The sequence below is a fragment of the Strix uralensis genome, chromosome 9, assembly GCF_047716275.1.
Source record: "Strix uralensis isolate ZFMK-TIS-50842 chromosome 9, bStrUra1, whole genome shotgun sequence".
In the NCBI taxonomy this organism is placed as follows: Eukaryota; Metazoa; Chordata; class Aves; order Strigiformes; family Strigidae; genus Strix; species Strix uralensis.
In genome coordinates this window covers 27311535-27336014 of record NC_133980.1, presented here as the reverse complement: position 1 = coordinate 27336014, position 24480 = coordinate 27311535, and the positions used below count along the sequence as shown (strand labels likewise).

The window sequence follows — 24480 nt, the reverse complement described above, 5'->3', positions numbered from 1 at the left end:
TTCATCCCATCAGACGTACACGGGAGGAAGGGAAGCTATACAGGCTTCAAAGAGCAAGCCAGGATTTCTTCCAGACGGGTGACCTCGGTTAGGGCCGTGCTTTCAGGGCTCCAGACGTTTAGCCGCTTCCTTTCGGTTCAGTTCAGAGGGACTGAGTGGTCAATACCTGAAGAACCCCACTCCCGGGCCCTGCCCAAAGCCACAGGCAGCCCTCTCCGCGCTGGGAGCAGCCCCGGCCACGGGGGGAGAGAGGCTTTCGGTGTCTCCCCGGAGCAGGTGCTACCGGCTGCCGGGATGGGCGGGAGCGGGGCTGCCCTAGGCACCGACCGGACACTGGTGCCCCCCTCGCTAACGCAGCTGTCGGTACTTATTTCGGGCGGCATGGCAGGGCCCGTGCTCTCCCGCGGAGACAGCCCAGCGTCGGCGAAGATTTCTTTTTTTCGCGCCCCAAGCGCAGCGGTCGCTCCCTACAGCAGCCGCCACCGCCGCCTGAGGGACGACCTAGGCTGCGCACATGCGCCTGTAGCGGGGCGGGTAGCGCCCTCTTAAGATGGCGGCACGGGGTGGATGGGGGAGCTCGCCGCTCTCAAGATGGCGGCAGTGGGCGGATGCGCTTCCGGTGGGGGATACAAGATGGCGTGGCGTGAGGCCCCCTTTCCTCTGAAGGGCGTCTGCCTACCCGGCGGTGGAGGCCGACCTCGCGCTCGCACTGCGACCTCGCTGCGGTGCTGCCCGGCACCGGGGAGAAGGGTGGTGTGGCCAACGGCACCGGAGGCGGGCGAGAGGGCGGCGCCAGGCAGCGGCGGGGCAGCCGCTGTCGCCGTTGCGGTGCGCCGCTGAGGGGCGAGGGCCCCTGACAGAGCGCGGCCGCAGCGCCATGGCGGGCGTGGGGCGGCGGCTGCGGGCCGCGCCGGCCGAGCGCCGGCTCTGAGAGGGCGCTCCTCGCCGCCGCGCTCGCCCCGCCGCGGGCCGGACACCGGCCTCCCGCCGCCTCCCGGCGCTCCTGCCCGCCTCCCCCTCCCTTCGGCCGCCCTTCGCGGGCCGCGGCCCGGGCGGCGCTCGCCCCCGCTGCCCCTTCCCGCCGCGCCGCGGAGATGGCGTCGGGGCTGCGCGCCGCCGGTTTCCCCCCCTGGAAGCGGCACATCGCGGCGGAGCTACGGCGGCGGGACCGGCTGCAGCGGCAGGCCTTCGAGGAGATCATCGGGCAGTGTAAGTGGGCCGCGGCGGCGCCGCTGCCCCGGCGGGGTCGAGGCCGTGAGGCGCTTTCCTTTCCCTCACCTCCTCGGAAGACGCGGTGGTAAAGGGCCGCTGAGGCCTCGCGTATGTCATTCTCAGAAGACTGGTTGGGAGATATTTGTTAGAACTGAGAAAAGTTGGGCCTTCTACATAATTGAGGAAAATAAGTAGTTGCTTCTCTCAGTTGGCTCAGCCGAGTTTGTGCTGTGGGCAGTGATTGAATGTCTAAATTGTCTGCACAGTTTCAGCTCAGATGTTTGTGGAATTGAGAACAATAGTGCTATTGACTGTGTTCACGAGCTAGTTGTAAAATTTGGAGCTATTCAGGGACCAGCACTTTCTGTTCAGCTCTTAGTTGCCCGTCCTTCTCCTGCCTCAGCTGTGTTGGGAGCAGATGGAAGTGGGGGTCACCTAACAGCTGCTGGCTCACATGCTGAGGTGCTGTATGTTATAGGGGGAAAAGCAAATAAACCTCAGCACGACTCTGCAGTGTTGGATGTGACCAGTTCTCTGGCAGGTCTGTTTTTCTTCTTGCTATCACTTGAGGGGCTATAAAGAGTTTGACCTTTGAACTCTGGTTTTAGTAGATAGGAATACACTTGAGAAGTCTATTAAACTTTCGTAAGACCAGTCCCACAGCATCTGAATTAATGAGGAATTCTTGGAGTTGTAGCTGAATACTGCCTTAGCCTGCTGACATCAAAGAGTGCACACTAATGTGGAGACTTACATAATGTTTGGTTGTGCCAGAATAATTAAAGATACTAGATTTTAGCTGGTAGAAGAGGGTGGAAATCTGGTTTTGCTTTTTGGTTATCTTCTCAATTGTACTTTTTGCCCTTTCAGATAACAAGCTACTAGAGAAGTCGGATCTTCATGCGGTGCTGGCTGATAAGCTTCAAGCAGAAAAATATGACATGCAGAGCAGACATGAGATCAGGTATTTAAAATTCCTTTTCTGTCAGTCAGCTGTCAGGCACGCTGTAACCTCAACCATTGTTTGATGCTTTACACAAACAACTTCTATGTTACTACAGTAACTTGGAATAAAGTGAACTGGGAAATCTGTTGAACTAAAAATAAATCATGACAAACTCTATAAACATGAAATAAAATTACTATATGTTTACAGAATGTAGTGCAGAAAGATCTGACAAAGTTTTGGACAAATTATCACAAACTCAAGGTATGGAGGCGGACTAGCATGAGCTTCTACTTCTGCTCTGTTTGCCTTGTAATGCTTATAATGCTTGTCTGGTGTTAGTTCCTAATGATTATGATACGATTCTTGAAATTATTCGGTCTTATGAGTATTGCAGTGCAGGAAGAAACTGATGTCTTAGTTTCTTTCCATCTGCCTTATCACATAGAAGGGGAGAGTGGAGAAAATCATGATTGTGAAGTGTCAGCCCTGAATAAGCACCATGTGCTAAATAGAATGTGTCGTCTTGCTTTTAGCAGGATTTTTTCAGGAAACTTCCTCTCTAACCTGGGAATAGCACTCTAGTGATGTAGGCAGGGGTCATGCTGCGTATTCCGTTGGCATTTGAATCCACAGCAAACCAATATGCTAGCAGTGTGTCCTTTGGGCAGCATGTAAATACTAGCAGGGAAAGGCTGTTAGGTTCTGCTCTTGGTGTAACTGAAGAAAAGGCAGAGCTAAGTAGCTCAGAATTTCCTACTTCTGTGGGAGTTGCCTATTCTATTGAAGCTCTTTTTGCAATATAATGCAAAACCGTATGTGTGTGTCTAATTGGGGTACAAACCAAATATAGTTAAGGCTATTGTGTACTGTTATCAGTAATGAAAGAAGAACTCCTGATTTTGCAGGAATTGCAGCGAAAGTGTCAGTGTTCGGCCAGCAGGCTGGAGTTAACACCCATGTGAAAGTTCTCAATAGCTTTCTGATGACTGCAGTTGTCTTGAACCATCTGTAGTTTATGGGAATTTGATTCTGGTTGAACACCTACTCTGAGATGAGGCTGGAGTAGATGAGGATGACAAATGCACAGAAACAGCATCTTCAAAGTAAATACTAAGCTGAACTCTGATACTGTCCTCAGTATATGAGAGTTTTTTGAAACAGAATGAACTCCATAATCCTAGACAGCTGAGGAAAAATGTTTTTACTTATCTTAAGGCCAAGGAGGAATATGTAGTTCTGGCTATAGAGGTATGCATGGCCAGAGTTATAGGACATGTTGGATATTACCACAGTACTTGGCTTCCTATCTGTTTGGACAGTTTGGGGAAATGCAGTGTCTTCTAGTACAGTGTTAGTTCAGTGAGGTGGTGTTTGTTTGTTGGTTGTCTTTGAGAAGAGCATTAAGTTACTGATATCACTGTGAGACCTTTCACCTTCTGAATGCATTATCTATTTCCCACTGGACTGTTATAACACAGAGTGACTGCAGAAACAGATACTTCCAATTACCTTGTTCTGTTTGTGTGGTGTAATGGTGAAGAACTTAAAATTATTATTTTTAAAAGCTGTAATTTAAAATATAGCTGCTAACTTGCTCCAAGTCTGTGTGTGTGATATGTATGTGTGCATATATGCTTTTAAAAACTTGACTTCTGTTCCTGTCTCTGTGCCTTCAGAGACATGAGTGCTAAATGTTACAATCATAGTTGTTTGAGGGGTGATATGTGTGTTCTTCTGGTGTGTAAAAATTCCAGTTTATGTCACAGTACCACCGTGTTGTAAAACGCAGTGAAAAAATACCCCAAAACCTTTACATAATAAGAGGCTAGAACATTGTTGGAACAATGGAGAAGCAACTTGCAACACCTGGGACTATAGATCCAGGGGCCTGGGAACATACCCTTGGTCTCCTGGCTTTTGGTTCTGTGTCCTGTATTACGCTCTCTCCAGATATCTAGCATCTTCAAGGTCCACCAGCTCCCTCCAGAACAAATTTTGAGGTGGCAAAATATTTGTAATTCTTCCAGAATTTGGAGAGTGTACTTTTAGGACTCAGTTATTTTCATGCGAATTTAAGCAAAGGCTAGTTATCTTTCATTTGAGTTTGAATTCTGTTTAGAAATGTACAAAAAGGTGAATTGAGTCCTCAGTAAATTTAATTTTCCGGTATTATATAATGGCATTTTGTTTGGTGAGAAGTGTGGTGTGGGGGAGCTAGCTGTGGTTTAGTTCATTATGAATGACTCTGATGTAGTATAGAAAATCCAAGGGAGGTAATGTTCTGAGACTAACTGTCAAAGCAATTGGATTCTTGTTTGTGACATCTCTTCTTCCTCTCTCTCAAACTCCAGTCCAGGACATGATGGCACATGGAATGATGCTCAGCTGCAGGAGCTGGCACAGCTGAAGATAAAGCATCAAGAGGAGCTGACAGAGCTGCATAAGAAGCGTGGCGAGGTTAGAAAGTCCTCTCGTGTTCTGTATGGCCTGTATGTGGCCCTTTGTGAACGTGACCTTAATTTTACGAAGCTTACTCATCATCATTTTTTCCTCATTTCATGTACAGCCTTTTTAAGCTCCCCATGTTGATGATTAAAATAAACCAGAGATGGTTAGTCTTTGACGGGGAGGAGATAAGAGCTTACGTTGTCAGCATAGCATGATTTTTAAGAACTGCTTCATTTTGTGTTTCATTATTAGGTTTTTAACTGTGTTTATTAGAGGAAGAAAGAACTGATCCAGATTAGAACTGCACATGACCACTAGTTCTACATTGAAAAGACTTTGAATGAGAGAATAGGTGGCTGTGTGTGGTTTCATTTGTCTCACTTCATAGGACCACTGCTATAAAAAAAGTGGACAGAACAAGCACTAGCACAGGCTGAAAGTGCCATGGTGTTAGACTGAAAAGGGAGTACTTGTTCTGCCATGTAGATGCAGTAGGGAACCCAGGAGTCCCCTAAGCTATGAGGCTTGTGCCTGGAAGGGAGGAAAAGCTGCTATCTCTTTTTTTTTTTTTTTTTTTACGGGAAGGTGTGGAGGCTTCATCAGCAGAACTGGGTTTGGGTTTTTAAAACTCACTGCAGTGGATTGAATGAGTCCAGGAGCTAGTACCTACATGGTACTGTGGACTTATAGGGAAAAGGTGGGAATGACCTGGAAAATGTTATCATGCTCCTTTGATCACACCTCACTGGAGTTGTGAAGCTGCAGTGTCAGTAATTCTGAGCTTCTCAAAGAGGAGACAGTTTCTACAGGAGATGTGCACTAACTAGTCAAAGCACTGCAAATTCCTTCTTCTCCCCCAGCCTGATACCCTAAGCCATCTACCCAGGAGGCACTCTTCTCAGAACTCGGTCTTCCTTCTCCCTGGGCAGCCAAGGCTCTCCGTGCTGTGGGGCTTGCTGCTGCTCACTGCCTAGGGAACTGTGAGCTGGCAGCAGCCGCTCATTATTGTTGGCCTCTGCCCCTCTATTTCCTGTGCACTGCAGAGACTCCACCAGCAACTTTCTTTGTTGGAAAAATCTTCATGAAACCTGCGTTTACAATATGTGAACCACACACGTCTCCTGTAATGGCTGTCCTGGCTGTAACAGGAAGATTTGTTGCTTGGTTGTTAGCACTCATTTGTTGGTTTACTTGGCAAATTTTAGTTTCTGAATTGTTTTTTCCACAACTTTAAAAAATAGAATTTCTTCCTAATATACATTGTTTAATGTGACTTGAATAAAGAAACTTTTTGAGGGAAGGGAGTGAGATACCAAAGGACAGTAACTTTTTGATAACTCATTTCTGAAAGTGGATTCCCTGATTCAATGACCTGTGTAATAGGGACAGTAAAAGATCTGTATAGAAAGCTGTAAAAGACCTGTGAGGCTTCATGCTTGTAATAATAGATTGGTCTATACTCTCACTGGTTGCTGCTTAGTGTGCATTATCCAGCTGGCATCCCTGCATTTTGTAATGTAATTTTCTCCTCTCCCTAGTTGGCCCAGTCTGTAATTGATCTGAATAACCAAATGCAGCAGAAGGACAAAGAGATGCAGATGAATGAAGCAAAGTGAGTAAGAACTGTTTTGTCTGTGTGGTTGGTATGAGACCCAGACTTCTGGTTGAGTTATTTATTAGTGTTATAATATTCTCTAGAAGTCCTAGCCATGGGCAAAAAATGCCGTTGTTAGGCATTGTATAAAGAGCACAAAGAAGATGGTATAGCTCCCAAAGGAGATCCTTATTGTTTTGTCTATTTTGTTGCCATTCCAGGATTGCCGAGTATTTGCAGAAGATCTCTGAACTAGAAACAGAGTGCCAGGAATTGCGTAGCAAACTGCAAGATCTTGAGCGAGCTAATCAGACACTGAAAGATGAGTATGATGCTCTCCAGATCACCTTCAATGCCTTGGAGGAGAAACTAAGGAAAACTACTGAAGACAACCAGGAGCTGGTCTCACGTTGGATGGCAGAGAAAGCACAAGAAGCCAATCGTTTGAATGCAGAAAATGAAAAGGATTCAAGGTGAGACTGATGGCCTTTGATAAACTACTTCCCAATATATTTTTGAATACTTAGGAGTGATAGAATAAAACCAGATTTAGTTTTGATCTCTGATATCTCTGTATTCTTGCACAACACAATGAGAGTCCAGAACTTTGTGTTCTTCCTTCTGGCTGACACAGACAGATGCTTTGTGAAAACATTCCTGTCTTTTAAATGAATAAAACATGTTCTTTTGTTTCTTGAGCAACATTTAACTATGGCCTGAAGATCAGAAATCAGATAGAAACTGTGGTTTGGTTTTTTTGCTGGTATTAGATTTGGACATCCCTTGTTCATACTGCATCTTGATACTACTCCTAGTTTTATCCTTTTTTGACTTAAGTGGTTTTTGCATTTCACTAAAAGGAGCGGCTGCCATGAGACTAAGCTATGTATAACTTGCAGAAATAAGCTTGTACTTTTTTTTCTTGCAAAATAATAATTTTTATTATTCTGAATTGCTTCAGCTTACTTGCCAGCTAAGGATACTTGGAGACTAAGAGCTATAATACAAGTCCCATAGTACTTGGCTGTTTTGTATTATCTTTACTAACATAATCATTATGTTGGCAAGTTTTTGCACTCCAAGCAAATCTGCATTCATATGGGTCATAAAGGGTGGTAGGTACACTTCGCCTTATTGCCTCACTTGATTGATCTTGTCCTTCGCTGTTCACAACTGCCTCTCCTGCACTGAGTAACTTGAAAAGCAGGATAAAATTAGGGCTGTGGTTTGATTTTTATTTTCTTAAATCTTATGAAGCCTATCAAAACTGTGCAGGGTAAACTTTGGAATGAGATTAAGGAAACTTACTTTTTTTAAATAACCTTTCTTTTTCTTAGGAGACGACAAGCCAGGCTGCAGAAGGAGCTAGCAGAAGCTGCCAAAGAACCCCTGCCTGTTGAACCGTAAGCAGTCTTGATTTATAGAGTCTCCTTCATCACTTCATGCTTCAGTTTTAGGCAGATGCATGATAAATGGTATCTTTGTTATTTCTAAATTTGGTGATGTAGAGGAGTGTTTAAACTTTGGTGTAAAGTCAAAAATGTACAGTAACTGCTTGAACTTCCAGAATAAGGAGCTCTGTTATGACTAAAAATAGATGCTTGGACTGAAAGTCCTAAGAATAGTTCATATGGTGAATATATATTATTATCTCAGTATAAAAACATTTGTTATGTGGTGCCTTTGGTTTTCAGCATAGTTCTTCAATCATGAAACAATGTATTCTGGAGATGCCTGTGTTTTTAAGTGTTAGATTACAAGTATGTTCAAGGATTTCCTGTCAGAACAGGTACTGAGTGAGTTAAGGTGCATGAAAATATATTGATCACTTCCATACCAGGAGAGATTTATTCTGTAGGGAAAAAATTGATAGATGTGAAGTTACTTTTCCTGGTAAGCCAGAGATAAATCTCTCTGGTCTCTTGTTCTTCTTGCTGTTATGTTTTTTGCTCCTGGGTGATATTTAATCAGCTGACTGAAGTGGGCAGTTGATGGTATAGGCCCTTTGCACCAAGTTGACAGGTTATTGGCACTTGTGTTAGACAAATCCAGAAAACCTACACCTGCTGCATTGTTCCTGGAAAGCATCGAGACAGTCTTTGGAGCACAGTGCCAGAGCAGGATGCAGGCTTTTCCTTGCTATCTGTTGTCTTTGTTGTAGCATCATGTAATCACGTTGGGTCTCTGTGCTGCACGTCCTTGCACGTGATAGGAGCCATGTATCTGCTCTGGAAGAGGGCCCACGCAAAGGTGGGGTAGGTAGGAAGGGCAGACATAGGGGGAGTATGAGAGAGCTTGTAGCATTTAGAAGGAGTATTGAAATGGCAATTAACAATACAACTAATTAGCACAATTTGCCTTTTTTTTAAGAAATGTTTAAATACTTCCATTTCCTTAGCTTATTGAGGTGTGACTCTCCATGACAAGATTACTGCTGACCTCTGTGTCACAGGCCAGTGGACAGTCCCAAGCCAGAGGACAGTCTTCCCAGCTTGTAAGAATAGCGATATCCCTTTTGTCCACGTTATTTGATGTAAATGCACACGGACTATCTTAGAATATTAAACTCTTCAATAAATAATGTTGCACTGAGAGAGGAAACACACAATGTAATCTCTGTGGCCACTTTCCCCATTAAGCTTCTTCCTATCCATTACCCAAAGTGAGACCACCTTATCTTAGAGCTAAGCCCAGAGGTAGCTGTAGCATAACAGCTTGAATATTTTACTTCCTGTTGTGTTGGGGATGATGGTCTCTGTGTTTCATAAATCTGATATGAGACACTGAGAAGTTAAAAAGAAGCCCATTTAAAAAAAAAAAAAGCTTTTGTGAAGTACTCAAACTTTGCCTCACAGTTTTGATTCCTTCTTTTTGATTTCGTAATTTTAGAGAGTTTGTACTGCATAAATGTGCTGTTTACTGAAGGGAAAAATTGCAGTATTTAAAGGAGTGTGCCCTTGTGTTTATATTCGCTTCAAAAATATGTTAACATGGGAAGTTCTCTTGCTACATACAATTTTAACAGCTCAAACTTATCAGCAGAATCTGATAGTGTTTTATTGAAATATCAGCCTGATACTCTCAGAGTATATATTTTCCATAGCCTTTTCATACATAGTGTCCTCCAAAATCTTAGAACTTAAAGTGCAGCTATATTCTGAAGCGAGAGATTAAAAATGGTCCTGTCCTCTTAAATTCTTTTGCAGCTGAGTGTTATCTGATGGCAGGAATGGGTTTATTCCTACTTAATGCTGAAATTAAACTTCCTGTTCAGTCAAATGGCATCAGGTTGATAGAGTGTGTTTAAAAATAGGTTGTCCTGCAAAATCAGCAGTGGAGGAAAAAATCATCATTGAAGGAAAAAATACTAGACTGTCAGAGCCCATGATGACTAATAAGGAAAAACCTTTTAGCATTAGCTGAGTAGTTTAGCTGGATTAATTTATGGTATATGTATTGGAACCTCACACTTCTGTTCAGTTGTACACCAACACTTCAGTGAAGTGAATCAAAACATCCCTCGTACTTAATGGAGCAGCACCTGAAGTAGAACAGTATAGAAAGTATCAGGATGTCTTTGGTGTGGATGAAGAAGGAAAATTCAAACTCTTGTGTGAGTTCTGTGAAAATAGGATATTGCCTATATTTGGGGTTGCAATAACTCATGTTTTTGCTGTTCTGCAACTGTGCCAGCAAATGTAATTCACTCAGTAGCAAAGTCTTGCTCAGATGTGATAGGTTGTCATAATGCTGTATGTAGTGCTGCAAGCTGAAATAAAATGCCTGTAGTAAAAAGCATCTAGAAAGTATGCCTGTCAACGTAAACAGGGGGAGGGGAGTCCAACCCCGTTGTTAGTGAAGAGTGTAATTGGCAGCTGGAAAGAAAACACTGAAATTTAGGTGGTGCAGCATACTTGTTTGCAGACATTGTATGTTGAATGTAGTGTCTCTGGCAGTGACAGTTTGTGTTGTCTGGATCTACCTACATGTTACTACAGCTAAATAAACCCAGATGTGGCTTGGGCACAGACATGGGCTGACCCTGGAGTAGTGTCGTCCGTTCAGTTCGTACATATCCATGGGTGGTTTCCATGGGAAGCTCTGGCCGACTGAAAACGAGGTGTTTTCTCTCACTTCAGCAGGGATGATGATATTGAAGTGCTTGCAGATGAAACCTCTGACACAGCTGAGGAGACATCTCCAGTGCGAGCTGTCAGCCGAACATCCAGGTTTGTAGACCAAGAGATTTTTGTACCGTGTCATTGAGATAGAACAAGGGGTATAAGAGAGTTGGAACAATGTTGGGAATTTTACTTAGGGTTTTTACTTGCCTTTAGCTAGAACACAATTTAGTACTTTCAGAACAGTGTGAAACTCATATGCTGTGTTCTCTGTTACCATGCTTTAGTTTCTGTTTTCCCTTCGATCTTTTAACTAAATTACACTAGTGTCTGAAAAATCTGTGTTTAATCTTAAAAACAAAGGTTTAAAAACAAAATAGACAATAAAATGGGTATTACAGTGCCTGTTGTATTATACCTCTGTTACTATACAAGATATCAATGTGAATTTGCAAATAGCTGGGATTTTGTATTTAGCTGAAATGCTGAAAATAATCTTCACCTAGTTTAAATGCATCTTTTTCTTCCTCTAAAATAGCAGTGAGTGGAAAGTAAGAGGTAGTTACATGAGAGCACACATTAATTTGGTTGAAACTTCAGACTTGGCAGACTGGTATATCTAAAACCAGTAATTCACAGGGTGGAGGTTGAGGGAAACTTAAGAAACTTCACTCACAAATTATGTTCTGAGTTGTAGTTACTGGTGACTTTTGGACTGATGCCTGCCTTTGGTGTTTTATGTCTTTGGACTGGGTCTGCAGGGGAGGGAGTCTTTCCAGAGACTTGTTGCTATGACATGTGTTTGTATTGATCTTTATGTGGAGAAGCTATTCACAAGGTTTAAACCTGTCCTCCCCTCCTTCAGTAAGCGACTCTCCCAGCCAGCTGGAGGCCTTCTGGACTCTATCACTAATATCTTTGGGTAGGTTAGAACACTTTCACCTCTTTGTTTTGTATATTGGTTTCAATGTACACCAACATCTTGGTGGTGCAGGGAATACGGACAAATAATTTCGGCCTTTCCTCTAGCTTCTGCCTTTCTTTTTTTTTCTTTTTTTGTTCTTCTCAACTACCTGTTTCTTCCATCTTGCCGTGTGCTGACCTCTGACCTTTCCCTCCAGTCTGTCTGAGTCTCCCCTTTTGGGACATCAATCTTCTGATGCTGCCAGGTGAAAAACATTATCCGCTCTTAGTCCAGCATGTGATTGTATTCCATTGAAGTAACATGGAACCCAGCTGCGTTATCCTGATTAGATTTCAGATGTTGATAGCACTGGCTAGAAACTGTCTACAGTTAGAGAGGCAATGAGCCCCTCTTTGTGGAGAGAACACTTGGGGTTTGCTCTTACTTTCCACTGCACTTTGCTCCTTTAATAGGTTTATTTAAAATAAGTTGTTGGGTTCTGTGCTTAGTGTCCAGAGTGGAGCCAGTCCTTTTAAGTTAAGCTCTGCATTAGGTGGACAGTCTTTGCTTAAGTGGTACAGCCTGAGCTTTTGAATGGAGCATTTTGCTGCCTGGATGTAGTGCTGCAAAGGTGTTGAGTCTCCCTAGACAATACTGATGGAGTTGCAGTCTCTCCAGCTGAACTCAACTGTAGTCAGTCCCATGTTCCTCCTTCTGATTAAAAAAAGGTGACTGCTCCAAAATGAGGTCAGGTATCTTATCTGGCATACTATGAAATGCCTAAAGCCACAAGTGGATGTAGTTATATGACAAATGTAATTTTTGAAAGATGGGATAAAAGAAAGTTAAACTCCTTTCCCCATTTTTTAATTGCTGTACAGTGTAGTTAAGTGACAGGTACAGATCTGGATGAACTCAAGAGAAACAGCATTCACTTCTTGTTTTAAACTCTTTCTGCTTTGTTTCATCTCAGGAGGCGTTCTTTGTCCTCGTTCCCTGCTCCCCAGGATAATGTAGAGCCACATCCAGGTGCCAGTAAAGAAGTGAGAGTGCCCACTACTGCCATATGTGTCTTTGTAAGTATAGAAGGAATTCCTGGTTTTACCATTCCTTTTACTGTCTTTGGAGGAAGTGACTCCCATCTGTGGGAACCGATCTCCTGAAACTCTATCGATTAACACTGCCAAACAAGAAGGAATTCTTGATTTGGTAGCATAGTTCATCCCATTTAATTCTTAGCCCAGATGCTTCTCAGAGCCAGTGTGCCTGTTGTCTGTCTTTCTGAGGTCAATGATGTCTAGTAAAAGGTCTGAGGGCACAGGGGAATTACACTCCATTACCCTCTTGGCTCCCAGCAGTCCCTGTTCTGTCATGCCATAGTAGAGCTATGATTGAGGAAGAGATTGCTGACAGTTTGGGATTAATTCAGTTCCAGTTCTCCACAGTGAAGGGAGTTGTGGCACTGAATGTCATCCAACAGAACTGATTAAGAGGGGCTGCTGGTAGTGGAGTGTCTGCATTTGTTGTGTGTGATCTAAAGTTTTCAAGCTGAGACCTCCTTTATGTGTTGCTTCTGTGAAGGGCATTGCCTTCTGAATGAAAGATACTGTGGTAAATTGTCTTGTAATGCAGCTACTCGTTTTAAGATTTCCTCTTGAGCTTTCTTAGGCACTGCAGTTCTGGATATGGATATGAAATGACTTGTGTTTTTCATCCAGATTAACAGAGTGGCTCACTGCAGCATGGAGGCTTGTGTATTCCTAGCCTGCCCTGTTACGATCTCCTCTAGTGACAGTCATGGGGTAGAGGGAGTAGCAATGTTACCTTAAGTGAGAATAGGGTCATAACTTAAGTGATAGTCTGGAGCTGACTTGAGTAGTGAGCATCAGAGGAGAGAGGTGTTCATGGCTTCGGTATGTGTTGCAGCCTCTCTCCTCCTGGCTGTGTCAGCAAGCACACTTGATTAATAGATGTAAATCCTGGCCAACTTCATCATAAAAGGTATTACAAATCTGTATATATGACCTTTTCAAGAACCATGTGAGAGGTTATGTTGTTTTCACCTTTTGGTCTTCTGTAATGCCATCTGAACTTCCAAGAGCAGTGCAACCTCTCTACCCCATATGGAGGGGCAAACCACGGCAGACTGTGCTGACCCCTAGTCTCAGCAATGTGGGGAATGCTGCCCTGTTCTAATTCCCCATCTTGCAGCAGGAGTAGGAACAGCCCGTCAGACTGTGGCAGTGTGGAGGTGATGTGCGGTTAGCACAGCAATATTAGAAGGAAAAAGTCCTGGCTCATTTCATAGGAATCCATGTTTCTTCTGGAGATGATCTGTGTTGGTTTAGCTCCTGTGTTTGGAGCCCAGGTGGAGTGTAAGGACATGTCTAGGTCCAGCAGAGCATTCCAGGAATGAATGCAAGGACTCTGTGCCAGAGGTTTGGTGGATACAGGGAGCAGACCAGGCTCACTTCTGGAGAGATGAGTAGAACAGGCTTGGGAGGGTGGAGGAGATAGTCGCTTCAGCCATCTTTCTTGGGCATAGTTTCTAGGCAAGACCTTTGACCAGTTTTGTTCTGAATGGCTCTTCTGCACTTGTAGAAAGATCAGATTTGAAGTGTGATGACCCCTAAATATGAGCTGGCAGACCAAGTTCAAGCAGCAAGTTCCAGAAAAATACAAGTTTCCAAAAAAACTGATTTTGAAAGAGCAGTTACTGAAAATACTTAAAAAGGAATGCAGCAAATGACTTAAGAATGTGGTACTAATACTGTGTGGGTAAGTAGTATAAAGCTGTGAAATTAACAGGGGGAAAAAAGAAGGAAGGAGTCTTAAAATTCTCATAGGTTTTAAAAGGTTAAAAATCACTGTTAAGTGACCAACTCAAGCTTCAAAACATTAAGCTGTGAGAGAGCAGGGGTGTCACTGCAACTGCAGATTGGAACCACTGCTTAAGCCCAATTTCTCTGTCAGAGAAGGTGGTGTCACAACCTCTGGTACTACTTAATCACCAATCTAAAGTAGCATTGTCACCAATACACTCAATGAATGCAGTTAATCTGTTACACTGTTTTCTAGCAGACTTTCCTAACTCAAGCCTGCCTTGAGTGCTCTGTGGTTGCATGAACTGATTGGATCGTCTTCCACGGCTGGCTCTAGATGGCGAAATGAAAAGCTAATTTCCTTCTACAGCATATCCCCTCTTAATGTTTTCTGTCCTTTCCTTAATTTTTTTCTGGTGTAACTTAAAATCCTTACCTTATAAAGCCTAAAATTATGAAGTGTTGTAAGGCTTCTGGCAGTTTATTATCACTATTGAGACCTTGCTAGTGTTTTTCTTTATGTGCTTTTGTTTTTTTCTTTAGATAAGGATCAGCCTTTCTGCTGTTTGTACACCACTGACCATAGTAGAGTTTCAGTCTGTGGCTTTGTTTCCTATATACTGCTGAAAGATCTACAGCTGTGGTTCTGCGTAACCTTTTAAGTTCTATAGCTTTCTAATCTGTGGTATTTTGGGTCTGTGCTAATTCCATTTTGGGTGGCTGTTCTGTTCCTCCCACTCCTCAGGATGCACATGATGGGGAGGTGAACGCAGTGCAGTTCAGCCCTGGCTCCCGGTTGCTAGCAACAGGAGGCATGGACCGGAGGGTTAAGCTTTGGGAAGTCTTGGGAGGTAAACTTTTTTGCTTTGGGGTACGGCGGGATGCTAAGCAAACTCATGTTACAGTTCGCTTTGTGGCAGCTTCTGTTCTAATCCATTGTTTTAAATTTTGTTCATCTTTCTCTGTGCAGATAGGTGTGAGCCCAAAGGTTCCCTCTCTGGTAGTAACGCCGGGATTACAAGCATAGAATTTGATAGTGCTGTGAGTATCTGTGCAATATTCACTGTTCGTGATTGTGAATGAGTTAACTGAATTGTTGTGCTCTATCAATTTCCATTCTAACACTTTGAAAAGTTACCTAAGAAATTAGTTTAAATACTTAGGAGAGTAGCTACAAATAGTTAAAAATTGTACAAAAAAAAAAAAATCTTTATTTGATATGCTGGAGCCTATAATGCTTTACAATTCAGGAGATGATATGCAGCTCAGACATGGGCTATTATGATAAAATTACAGTAAAATACACTAGGCTTTGTCTAAAGTAAGAAATTAGTCTTCAGCTTCCCACTAAAGCTGGCATAACAGCACAAAAGCAAATACACTTAGACTTTATTTCTGTGAAGTTTATTTCCATAAGTGTTCTGTTGAGGTCTGTGATGAATAGTAAAAGGTCTGATTATCCTAAGACTTGCACTTCCATGACCTTTTCTCCCAGCAGTTTCTCACCAGTCACAGCACAGTAATGGTGTGGCTGGCAGGGTGTTTGCTGACAGCTTGTGATGTGTTCAGTTCATGTTAACCTGCAGTATTGGAGACATGACTGGGATCGGCATCCAACAGTCTCACTTGAAGGAGTTTGGGGTCTTGGAGTGTTGTAACTGGACATGTGATCTGACTTTTCTGCTGAGACCTCTCCCATAACGGTGCTTTACTGCATAGACAGTAGACCAAAGATGGTATCATTTCTTCTATTTGGTGATTCTTTGTGCTAAACTTTATTGATACGCACCAAAAAGGATCCTTCCTTTGGACACTGACCAGCTCATTAGAGACTTGTTGGCACTGTTAATCTGCAGGAGAGACTAGTTCTGATTTTTGCAAGCTGCTTGAACACATTTGAGGTGAGAACTGCCTGAGGCAAGATGCTAATGGGCTCTAAGGATTCAGGAAAGTCTTTTGAGAGGGACAGGAGTGCAAGCATGAATCTTGTGGTGTCCATTCTCCATCATGGATGACTTGGAAGAGCCCTAAGCCTAAAGCCATGAACAAGTCAATCTGTGTCTCCTTGGACAGATTTAGGTTTTGGAATCGTGGTTTAAAATGTTAGAATTGTAATGAAAATTGGAATAATTGGGCTAATGCCACTCTGAGGCCTACTAAGCAGTAGGAGTAGCTGATGCAAGGCTCTTTCCCTGTCAAAAATCGAAAAAGAGGAAAAAACCCCATAATAACTGCAGGTGAGCTAGAACCTGTTTCCCCACTACAGCAGAAGGGAAAGGAGAATGTCCTTTCTGGTCTCGTTACTGTTACTCCTTTCGTCTATAGTCATGATTCTACAAATCACTGACACATTTTGATGAGAAGAAAAAGCCATAGCCTTTTTGAAAGTTGTTAGACTAGCTTTCCTTACTGTATATGCTGCTGTGCTTTTGGTTTTGTTCTTTTTTTCCCTTGGCAATATAGCATTAATAAGCTTTTAATGATTTATTGGAAATACTTTAGAGTTTAATTTGAATATCGACTTGCAGAAGTAGCTTTAAATTAATCTTGTGTTCACAGGGTTCTTACCTCTTAGCAGCTTCAAATGACTTTGCCAGCAGAATCTGGACAGTTGATGACAATCGATTACGGGTAAGTCTCTTGAAGCCAAAGCAGTACTGAGGCTGTTTGTCTTGTATTTCCAGTTTTGTCTAGTAGGGATGTGGCGATTTTGGAAGTTGGGCACTTATAGACACTTCTGATAATTCTTTTTGTTAACAGACCTAAAATACAGTATTGGTCTCTGCACAGCCTTGCAGGAAACTCCAGTTACTGCCTATTTTCACAATACAGCCCCTGGGCTACCAAAACCTTACTACGTAAACCCAATACACTTTCCACCTTCCTTTGTGGAAATTTAAATGCTTCTTATGGTTTATGGAGAACAACTTCAGTGTTTTAGCCTCAATCCAAGGAGAGAGTGCTGATGGAGGGTTTGCAGAAGACAAAGAGGGATTTTTTTTTTGTTTGTCAGGTGCAGCATTCTTGAAAAGGAGTCCTTTGCCTAACTGTTATAGGCAGGAAGTGTAAAAGTGTGTGACTTTATTCTCAGTGTCTTTTGAAAGATTCTTCCTCTCCTCCCAACTACTTTGTACTCACGTTCTTCTCCAACACTTAGCTCTAGTTTAAAGAAGGATTCACATTTGACCAAAAGAAAAGTTTATTTTCAGCTAAGAGGGTTTTCTTGTCATTCCTATGTACAGTTTTCCTCAATTTTTATTTTAGAAAGATGCTACTTTGTTCTGAATCTTCTGACATTTCAATTCTTGGTTATAGCCTACAGTTGCATTGTGATTCACTGGGTAGTTCTCAGTGTGGAGGTGTCAGGCCTCATTTAGGCAAGTGAAGAATATAAGTTCTTTTGTAGCTTCTGTTTGGCTGCAAGACCTACAATTGCATGTGAATGATAGTAAATAGAAGTTTAGCAGACTACAGATTACTCACTACAAAAAGTTAGTTATCCCTGCAAACATCCACCTGGCTTCACAGTATCTTCCTGTAATTTTTTGGTGTCCTTGGTGACTACTAGCTTTGGGCAAGTGCATTCACTGTTCTCTGAGATAAGACAGTGCGTTCTTTGTTGTGAGTGGGTGTGATACAGATTTGTCATGGCTTGCACATAAGCAGGAGACAGGAGAGCTGAAATCAAAGTAAATTTTGCCACAAACTCCCTACTTAAATGCAAATATCTGTACGTGGTGATGGTGCAGCAAGAGCAGAAGAGAGATGCAGAGTGAAAGTGTAGAACCTCCTTTCTGGAGTTTGTGTCCTTTCTTAAAGCAAAGTGGTCTTTATGGGATGATTTGTTCTTTCAGAGTTTGTGTTGTGTATCAGGTTTGTTTTTTTCCAAACTTTGCTCATGTTCCTTTCCATTCTTGAGGGTTTTTCTTTTGTATTTCCCAAGCCCAGATTGCATTGTATAATTTGATAGTCCTTTTGAGTATTTAAAAAAAATCTTAACTATATGCCAAAGATTTCCCTCTGGTTTTTCACAACTCTTACTTCAGTCATTCATTATCTCTTTTGTAATTTAGTATGTAAATATTCAGCAGTTTGAGGTGAGTGATGTTCATGTTCTTAGCCCCACAGAGCTTACCCCTGCTGTAGGGAGTTTTTCTGAAACCTCTGGTTGTCTCAGCTTTCAGACTTGAAGAGGTAACAACAGTTGAGACTAGATACCCTCTTGTATCCTTGAGAGAAGCCATTATAAAAACCTGAAGGCATAATTACAATTTTCAGCATGCTTTTTAACCCCTTCTCCTCATTGCTCCTGCAAGGCTGTGTTGCAGTTGCCATCTGTCCGTGAAGTGTAGGTGTATGGAGTGTTGAGGAAGAGAGCTCACAAGTTCCCTGAGCAGCTAGAGAAACTGCAGCCTTAGAGGTGTCTCCCAGCTTCAGGCTGAACTTTGTGGCACTTAACGCTCCTACTCAGTGTTAATTAATCTCTGTTTAACTAGAATAGATTTTTTTTTTTCTCAAAGCAACACGGTAGACATGCAAGTTACGATTTAAGATTGTCTTTGAGTTGTTAAATAGCAGAACTAGTAAGCTACAAGGAAAGGGAGCAAGTGGAACTGTGCAATTTTACCATGTAAATCTCTCGTCATCAGCACACCCTGACAGGTCACAGCGGTAAAGTTCTGTCAGCCAAGTTCTTGCTGGACAATGCACGCATTGTTTCGGGAAGTCATGACCGGACCCTCAAGCTCTGGGACCTCCGCAGCAAAGTTTGTAAGGAAACCTAACTTCTGTCTTCCATCCATCTGCTGAATGTAAACGGACATCAACCAGATTATTTCATTTTACTTGCTAATCTAAAAAAGCAAAAACTAGCAGCCATGCCATCTTCTGTTATTCAAGTAATCGGATTCCTTCTGCCTGTTACCTGAAATAAGAATAAGAAATCACGTGTATGCAGGAAGCACTGTTAATGCTATTACATTAACAGCAGCTGTGTTCTGATGAGTGTTCTTTGTTTACTAGGCTGAGGGTGGGTATTTTATTCTTCCACTAAAAACTTGAAGCCAGGTCAGAGTGTTTAACCCTGAGGTGGATAGAAATATCTCTTGGAAATGTACCAAAAATGTCAACATCTCAAATGAAGGAAATGCTAGGATCCAGATCTTTCTCTGGGAGAAACACCTTATTTCCTTGGCTTTTCTCCTGTTGATGGCTCTTAAACCTGCTTGTGCTGAGAGAGGAGATTCAAGGTTACCTTGATCCCTGGACCGCAAGCGCAGGTCAAGGAGACAGTTTCATGTTGTTTAACAGTAGCAAATTATAGCTGTCTAAATACAAAGTGGAAGTAAAGCAGCTGTCATGGGAGCATTTAAAGGGATATTAGCCACAGCAAAGGAGATTGAGAAGGACAGAGAGGTTGTTGAAGACTTAAGTCAGGATTAGTGTAAGACAGAGTTTGTCTGCCCTGTGGCACTCCTCGGACACTGCTCTGTGTGGCCACTGTGTGTGTGTGTGGTATAATGATCATTTTCTGTCTCTGTTTTCATCAGTTTGTACAGTATAAATTTCAGCGTGTCACCATTGGTTTATCCTTTTTAGGTATAAAAACAGTGTTTGCAGGATCTAGCTGCAATGACATCGTATGTACTGAGCAATGTGTAATGAGTGGACATTTTGATAAGAAAATTCGTTTCTGGGACATCAGGTAAAACTACTGTAAGAGAGCTTATAGTGTAGGAATGGTTATGGGATTGCTGTCTGAGTATAAGATGAACTAGGGAGCTCTTTCTGAGCTTGGAAGCTAATGAGACTGAAGAGTTGCAGAAGGCCACTGAAAGAGACTTTTGTTACTACTTTTATTCTGTTTGGTGTTTTGGGTTTGGGACTTTTTTTTGGGGGGGATGCCATTTCTTTTCTGAAAAGGCAGTCTGCTTTCCTGTAAATATTTTGCATTGGTCAGTAGTTGCCATTCTAGATGTCATTTAGCTTTTCAGAGGGTGGGACTGTGAGGAAGGTAGTATCTAGCTAGTGGCTGGAAATATAATCCACAAGGTGAGATCTAGCTTGGGAAAGAATCAAAATGTGATAATAAACCAGTGATCCTTTTTCTCCTCTTCTTCCACATTGGGACGAGTCAAAGTGTTGATGCAGTGGTTTGGCTTCTGAATCCTGGTTTACTCTTTCTTTTTTCTTTCTCTTCTCTTTTTTTTCCTTTCTGTCTTTAGGACTGAAAGCATAGTAAAAGAACTGGAGCTGCTTGGAAGAATCACAGCTCTGGACCTGAACTCAGAGCGAACAGAGCTTTTGACCTGTTCCCGTGATGATCTACTAAAGATCATTGATCTGCGGGTTGGTGCTGTCAAGCAGACGTTCAGGTGATTGTGTTCTCCACAAGAACATTATGAATTTCAGAACTTTGGATTGTGGATTGCCCTCAGTGCTGGAGTGTTTTCAGTATCTCTATGGAGAGAGAAGTCTCCTAACTTTTGTTCTACGTGGGTAGCAAAGTTCTTTAGAGTATAACAGCAAAGATCTGCTCTGGTGGATCTTTTCATTTACCTCTTTAAAGATAGCTTGGCTTAGAAGTCTTTGGCCAAAAGGAAAGAATTTCTTCAGATACAATTGAGAAGGAAGGGGTATGAGAAATGTGAATTGTGATAAAGGGATACTGGAGCTTATTCCAAACCACGTAGAAATCCTTACGATGCTCTTTAGTGAGAACCTGGAAGTCCATCTCCTTATAAATTAATTTACAATTATCTGATTCTAACTTTTCAGCGCCCAGGGATTCAAATGTGGCTCTGACTGGACGAGAGTTGTGTTCAGGTAAGGTCAGATACAAGAAAGATATCTGATAAGTCCTTCCCCAGCAAAAGTGAGTGATTCCTGGTGCTTGACTGCATTGTCCCTGCTTACAGCTAGAAAAACTGGGGTAGAGTTTGTGATTTGGCCAAGGTTACCTCTTAGTAAGAGTGTGTTTGTAGATGTTGATCCAGTGTCTTGGAAACTTTCTGATTTCAAAGTGCTCTCACCTCTTCAATGTTAGCAGCTGGTAACACATAACTCTTAAAAGACTCTTTAATGCCACGTTGCTTGCTGAGGAAGTTGCGGGTGGAATGATGATGTGTGCTGATAAATTGCTGACTGGAAAATTGTTCTCTACGTTCTGCACCTTCTCTGATCTCATAGCCCTGATGGTAACTATGTGGCTGCTGGTTCAGCTGATGGGGCCCTCTACGTTTGGAATGTGCTCACTGGGAAGTTGGAGAGGACGCTTGCAAAGCATCACAGGTGAGGGGAAGCTGGCCGTGTAATCTGAAGTGGGGATCTGGCTTGTGAATCTTGCTGAGCTATGGAAGAATTGTAGTCATACAGCTTTGCAACTTATGTTGGTGTGTGAGAATTTTTAATATGCAGATTCTTTGTGGATTCACGGCAGTATTCTCTAGATTGAATTAAGGTTAGGTTTGTTATTGTTCAACTTAAACTGAGATATGATTCTAATAAAGTACATTTAATATATTCTGAAGAAACTGTATCTCTTAGGCTTATTAAACACTGGAGTCTCTTGAGAGCTGAGAGAGTGCTTTTTCTTCAGTAGTCAGAATACTATAATATTTCATTGCAGTGTTAAGCCCTGTTGTGGAATTCAGCTCTTTTGTAAACTTATACCTGGCTTCCATTTCAGTTCTTCTATCAACGCAGTCGCATGGTCGCCAGCGGGTGCCCATGTGGTCAGTGTGGACAAAGGGAATAAGGCTGTCCTGTGGGCTGAATTTTGACTGGGCGGAGGGCAAAAGGCCGTGTCCAGCGCATCTGTGGATGGTGGTGCTGGTCCATGGCTGAACAGAATGGAGACCCGAGCCCAGATCCATCCGGAGTTGGGATATTAACAAGCGCATGGGCTTCACTTTCCAGAGGAAAGTTCTAAAGCAGTGGAGAAGGAGCCTGAGGCAGAGACTTCTCATGGCTGTAACTGCACTGTGGCACTCGGACTCAGCAAGGGATTAGCTGTTCTGGATGGAGAATGCTACTTAGTCATGCCTTTACATGCAGTATCTATGCACCATGTGGAGCTGAAGATACTAGCGGGATTCCTCATGAGACAGCTGTGCCAAATACCATGTCACACAAATGTATCTGCAGCACTTCTGAGTTGGAAATGTTGGAAAGAAGTTACTGTGTATGCTGACGTAATACGTGTCCTGTCTCCTGTGTTCTGTTCTTGTGGCCTAGTTCAGGCATGGGGTGAGGAGATCCTGAAACATGGACAGGTCCTAGGCAGTCTGAAGTGGTGGAACAGCTTTTAAAGAGTCTCCCCTGGCTCTGGCAGCTCTGCCTTTGAGTTACCAGCTCAATTCAGATCTGCTCTGATCCCGACAGGTTCTCCAGCACTGTCATGTGAACGCTTTGTACCAGTTTCACCTGTTCTGAAGGCAGTGGTCCATTCTTCAGGGCTTCTGCACCCTTTTCTTAAAATGCCCTTCAACAGCTTGGGTATCACAAAATAGGAGATTTTTAATCTTTTTATTCCACAGGCAGTTTGGTTACAGGGTGCGAGGAGAGAGAAGTTCAACTTCCATTGTGCTGCTGTGATAAGGAATGTAGTCATACTGTGACTTCAGTACCAGAATATAGATATTTGGTCCCTTTTTCTGTTCATCCGTCCTGTCCTGGCGGCTGTCAGTAGAACACAGGGGAGCAGTGGGGCTAACTCCCAAATCCGTTGTTTTGGTGCTGGCAATTCCAGGCCACTTGCCCCCTTATGAGCACACGTGCAATATTCCTGTTTGCGCTGGAGCCCTCTCTGTGCTACGGAGCAGTGTCTTGGCTCTGTCCCTGTTTAAGCATCCAAAACCATGATGTGGCTGGGTGTGAGCTACCTGGCATAACTTTATCCAGCCAAACCTTTCCACATCGTCTGGGCCTCAAGACAAGCCACCAGCGTTTTATTGCCTTTTATTTGCACTTTATTTTCTTCTTTCCCAATAGTGTTTTACTAAGGAAGTATGTTCTTTGGAGGGGCTCGATTAGGGGGCAGCTACTAAACAGGCATCTCTCTAACCTAGCCTTTTGTTCAGACACTTTCTGCAGAGGGGAATTAGAGTATATGGGGCAAAGTTTTTATTTATTCAGCTGCCCATAAGAACTTGATTGTAAATAAACCTGTGTTCTGCTTTTAAAACCCCATAGTGCTCTGATTCATTTATTTGTGTGTCTCTTTGAGATCTTGTTCTGAATGAGTGAAGAGGGGAACCTGAAACGTGTTTTTCAGTGCTGTGTTTTCCTGAAGTGTGGATTTGGGCTCAGCGCCTTGTGGGATTTGGTGTAGAGGGGGAAAGAGGATAATGCTCTTAACGTGAAGCTGGATGTCCTGCAGATACAACCTGGTCTTGCCCTGTCTCAGGAATACTACCTTGAGACTGCAGGAAGTTACCACGTTGAACAAGTGCCCCTGTCCTTGAAAGGTTGATGTATTCTTGGATGTTTGGGATAAATGACTGAACTGAGAAAATCAGTATCTGTGTATCAGACACTACTGAAAATAGAAAGCTTTGTTTGCTGTGATAGCTTGACTGCTACCTTGTTAAATTTTTAAGCCACTATTAGGAGTTGCACGTTTCTTTAAAAGCACCAAAACCCTCGTTGGAGGCAGTGCTCTGGTTCCTGCTTCGCAGCAATGAAGCAAAGCTTTCAGCTGTTTGATGTACAAAGTTCATACGGAGCTAAGAGCCATCACTGACCACCCTTCTGTTTTCATAAGAAAAGCAGCCTTCTGTCCACCTCTTGGAAGTGAGAACTGTCACAAAAATGACAAGGTTCACATTGGCATTCTGAAGCATTTCTAAAGGCAAGATCTTTTTTCTTCTGCCTGTTGCTGTGGCAAAAGGTCCTTGAAAAGGCACCTACCAAGAGTCCGGGCGACCTTGGTTACTGCAGAAAAGCAGATGACTAAATGACAAGTCAGCATGACAAAAGATTATTGGGAGATTAACGTAATAAAAACTCTGCAGGCTCTGCTGAGGAGGATCAGAATGGGTTTAGGATGTTTATAATTTAGGCTGCTATACTTGTATTTTTCTACAACGTGGACACAGACCTTACACAAGGCTTTGTTTTGTCTGTTGGTGCTGTTACAGAGTAGGTTACTCAAGGATAATGGCTACCTAGCTAAGACCTTAGGCATTTTAGTTTAAAATTCCTTAGGACTGGGGTATGTAAGAAATTCTAGTGACCAACTTCAGCTTTTGCTATTGTTTATTTACTTCTGTTGTCCGCCTTTCTGCTTCAGCCTGCAGAGGGAAGAGAAAATGGAGGTACCTGCTGTGCAGAGGTGGCTGCTTGTGCTGTTCCTCTGCTGAAGGTGGAGCTGCCCTTCAGGTGGTTTTGGGGGTGGGGTGGGCATCTTTCTCCAGACATTAGGGTGTGTT

The 24480-nt window shown here is 42.9% G+C and overlaps 1 protein-coding gene and 2 non-coding genes across 8 annotated transcripts; all 3 read left to right on the top strand.

The window, feature by feature from the left end:
- The first annotated feature begins 600 nt into the window (after nucleotides 1–600).
- On the top strand, nucleotides 601–23237 carry ATG16L1 (autophagy related 16 like 1). 6 transcript variants are annotated; one of them, XM_074877864.1, is made up of 19 exons: nucleotides 601–1209; nucleotides 2083–2176; nucleotides 4513–4618; nucleotides 6148–6221; nucleotides 6425–6676; nucleotides 7541–7606; nucleotides 10346–10432; nucleotides 11190–11246; nucleotides 11446–11493; nucleotides 12202–12304; nucleotides 14796–14901; nucleotides 15021–15091; nucleotides 16610–16681; nucleotides 18700–18820; nucleotides 19649–19754; nucleotides 20275–20424; nucleotides 20828–20875; nucleotides 21239–21340; nucleotides 21738–23237. In XM_074877864.1, the coding sequence occupies exons 1-19, from the start codon at nucleotides 1095–1097 to the stop codon at nucleotides 21829–21831; spliced, it is 1872 nt and encodes a 623-aa protein (XP_074733965.1). In that variant the 5' UTR covers nucleotides 601–1094; the 3' UTR covers nucleotides 21832–23237. The 6 variants fall into 6 exon arrangements, with proteins under 6 accessions (XP_074733965.1, XP_074733964.1, XP_074733967.1 ...); XM_074877863.1 differs by having other exon boundaries at nucleotides 10343–10432; XM_074877866.1 differs by lacking the exon at nucleotides 11446–11493 and having other exon boundaries at nucleotides 602–1209.
- Nucleotides 12514–12784, top strand: LOC141947529 (small Cajal body-specific RNA 6). Its single transcript, XR_012630184.1, has one exon.
- Nucleotides 15479–15741, top strand: LOC141947530 (small Cajal body-specific RNA 6). The gene has a single exon (XR_012630185.1).
- Nucleotides 23238–24480: the final 1243 nt, after the last annotated feature.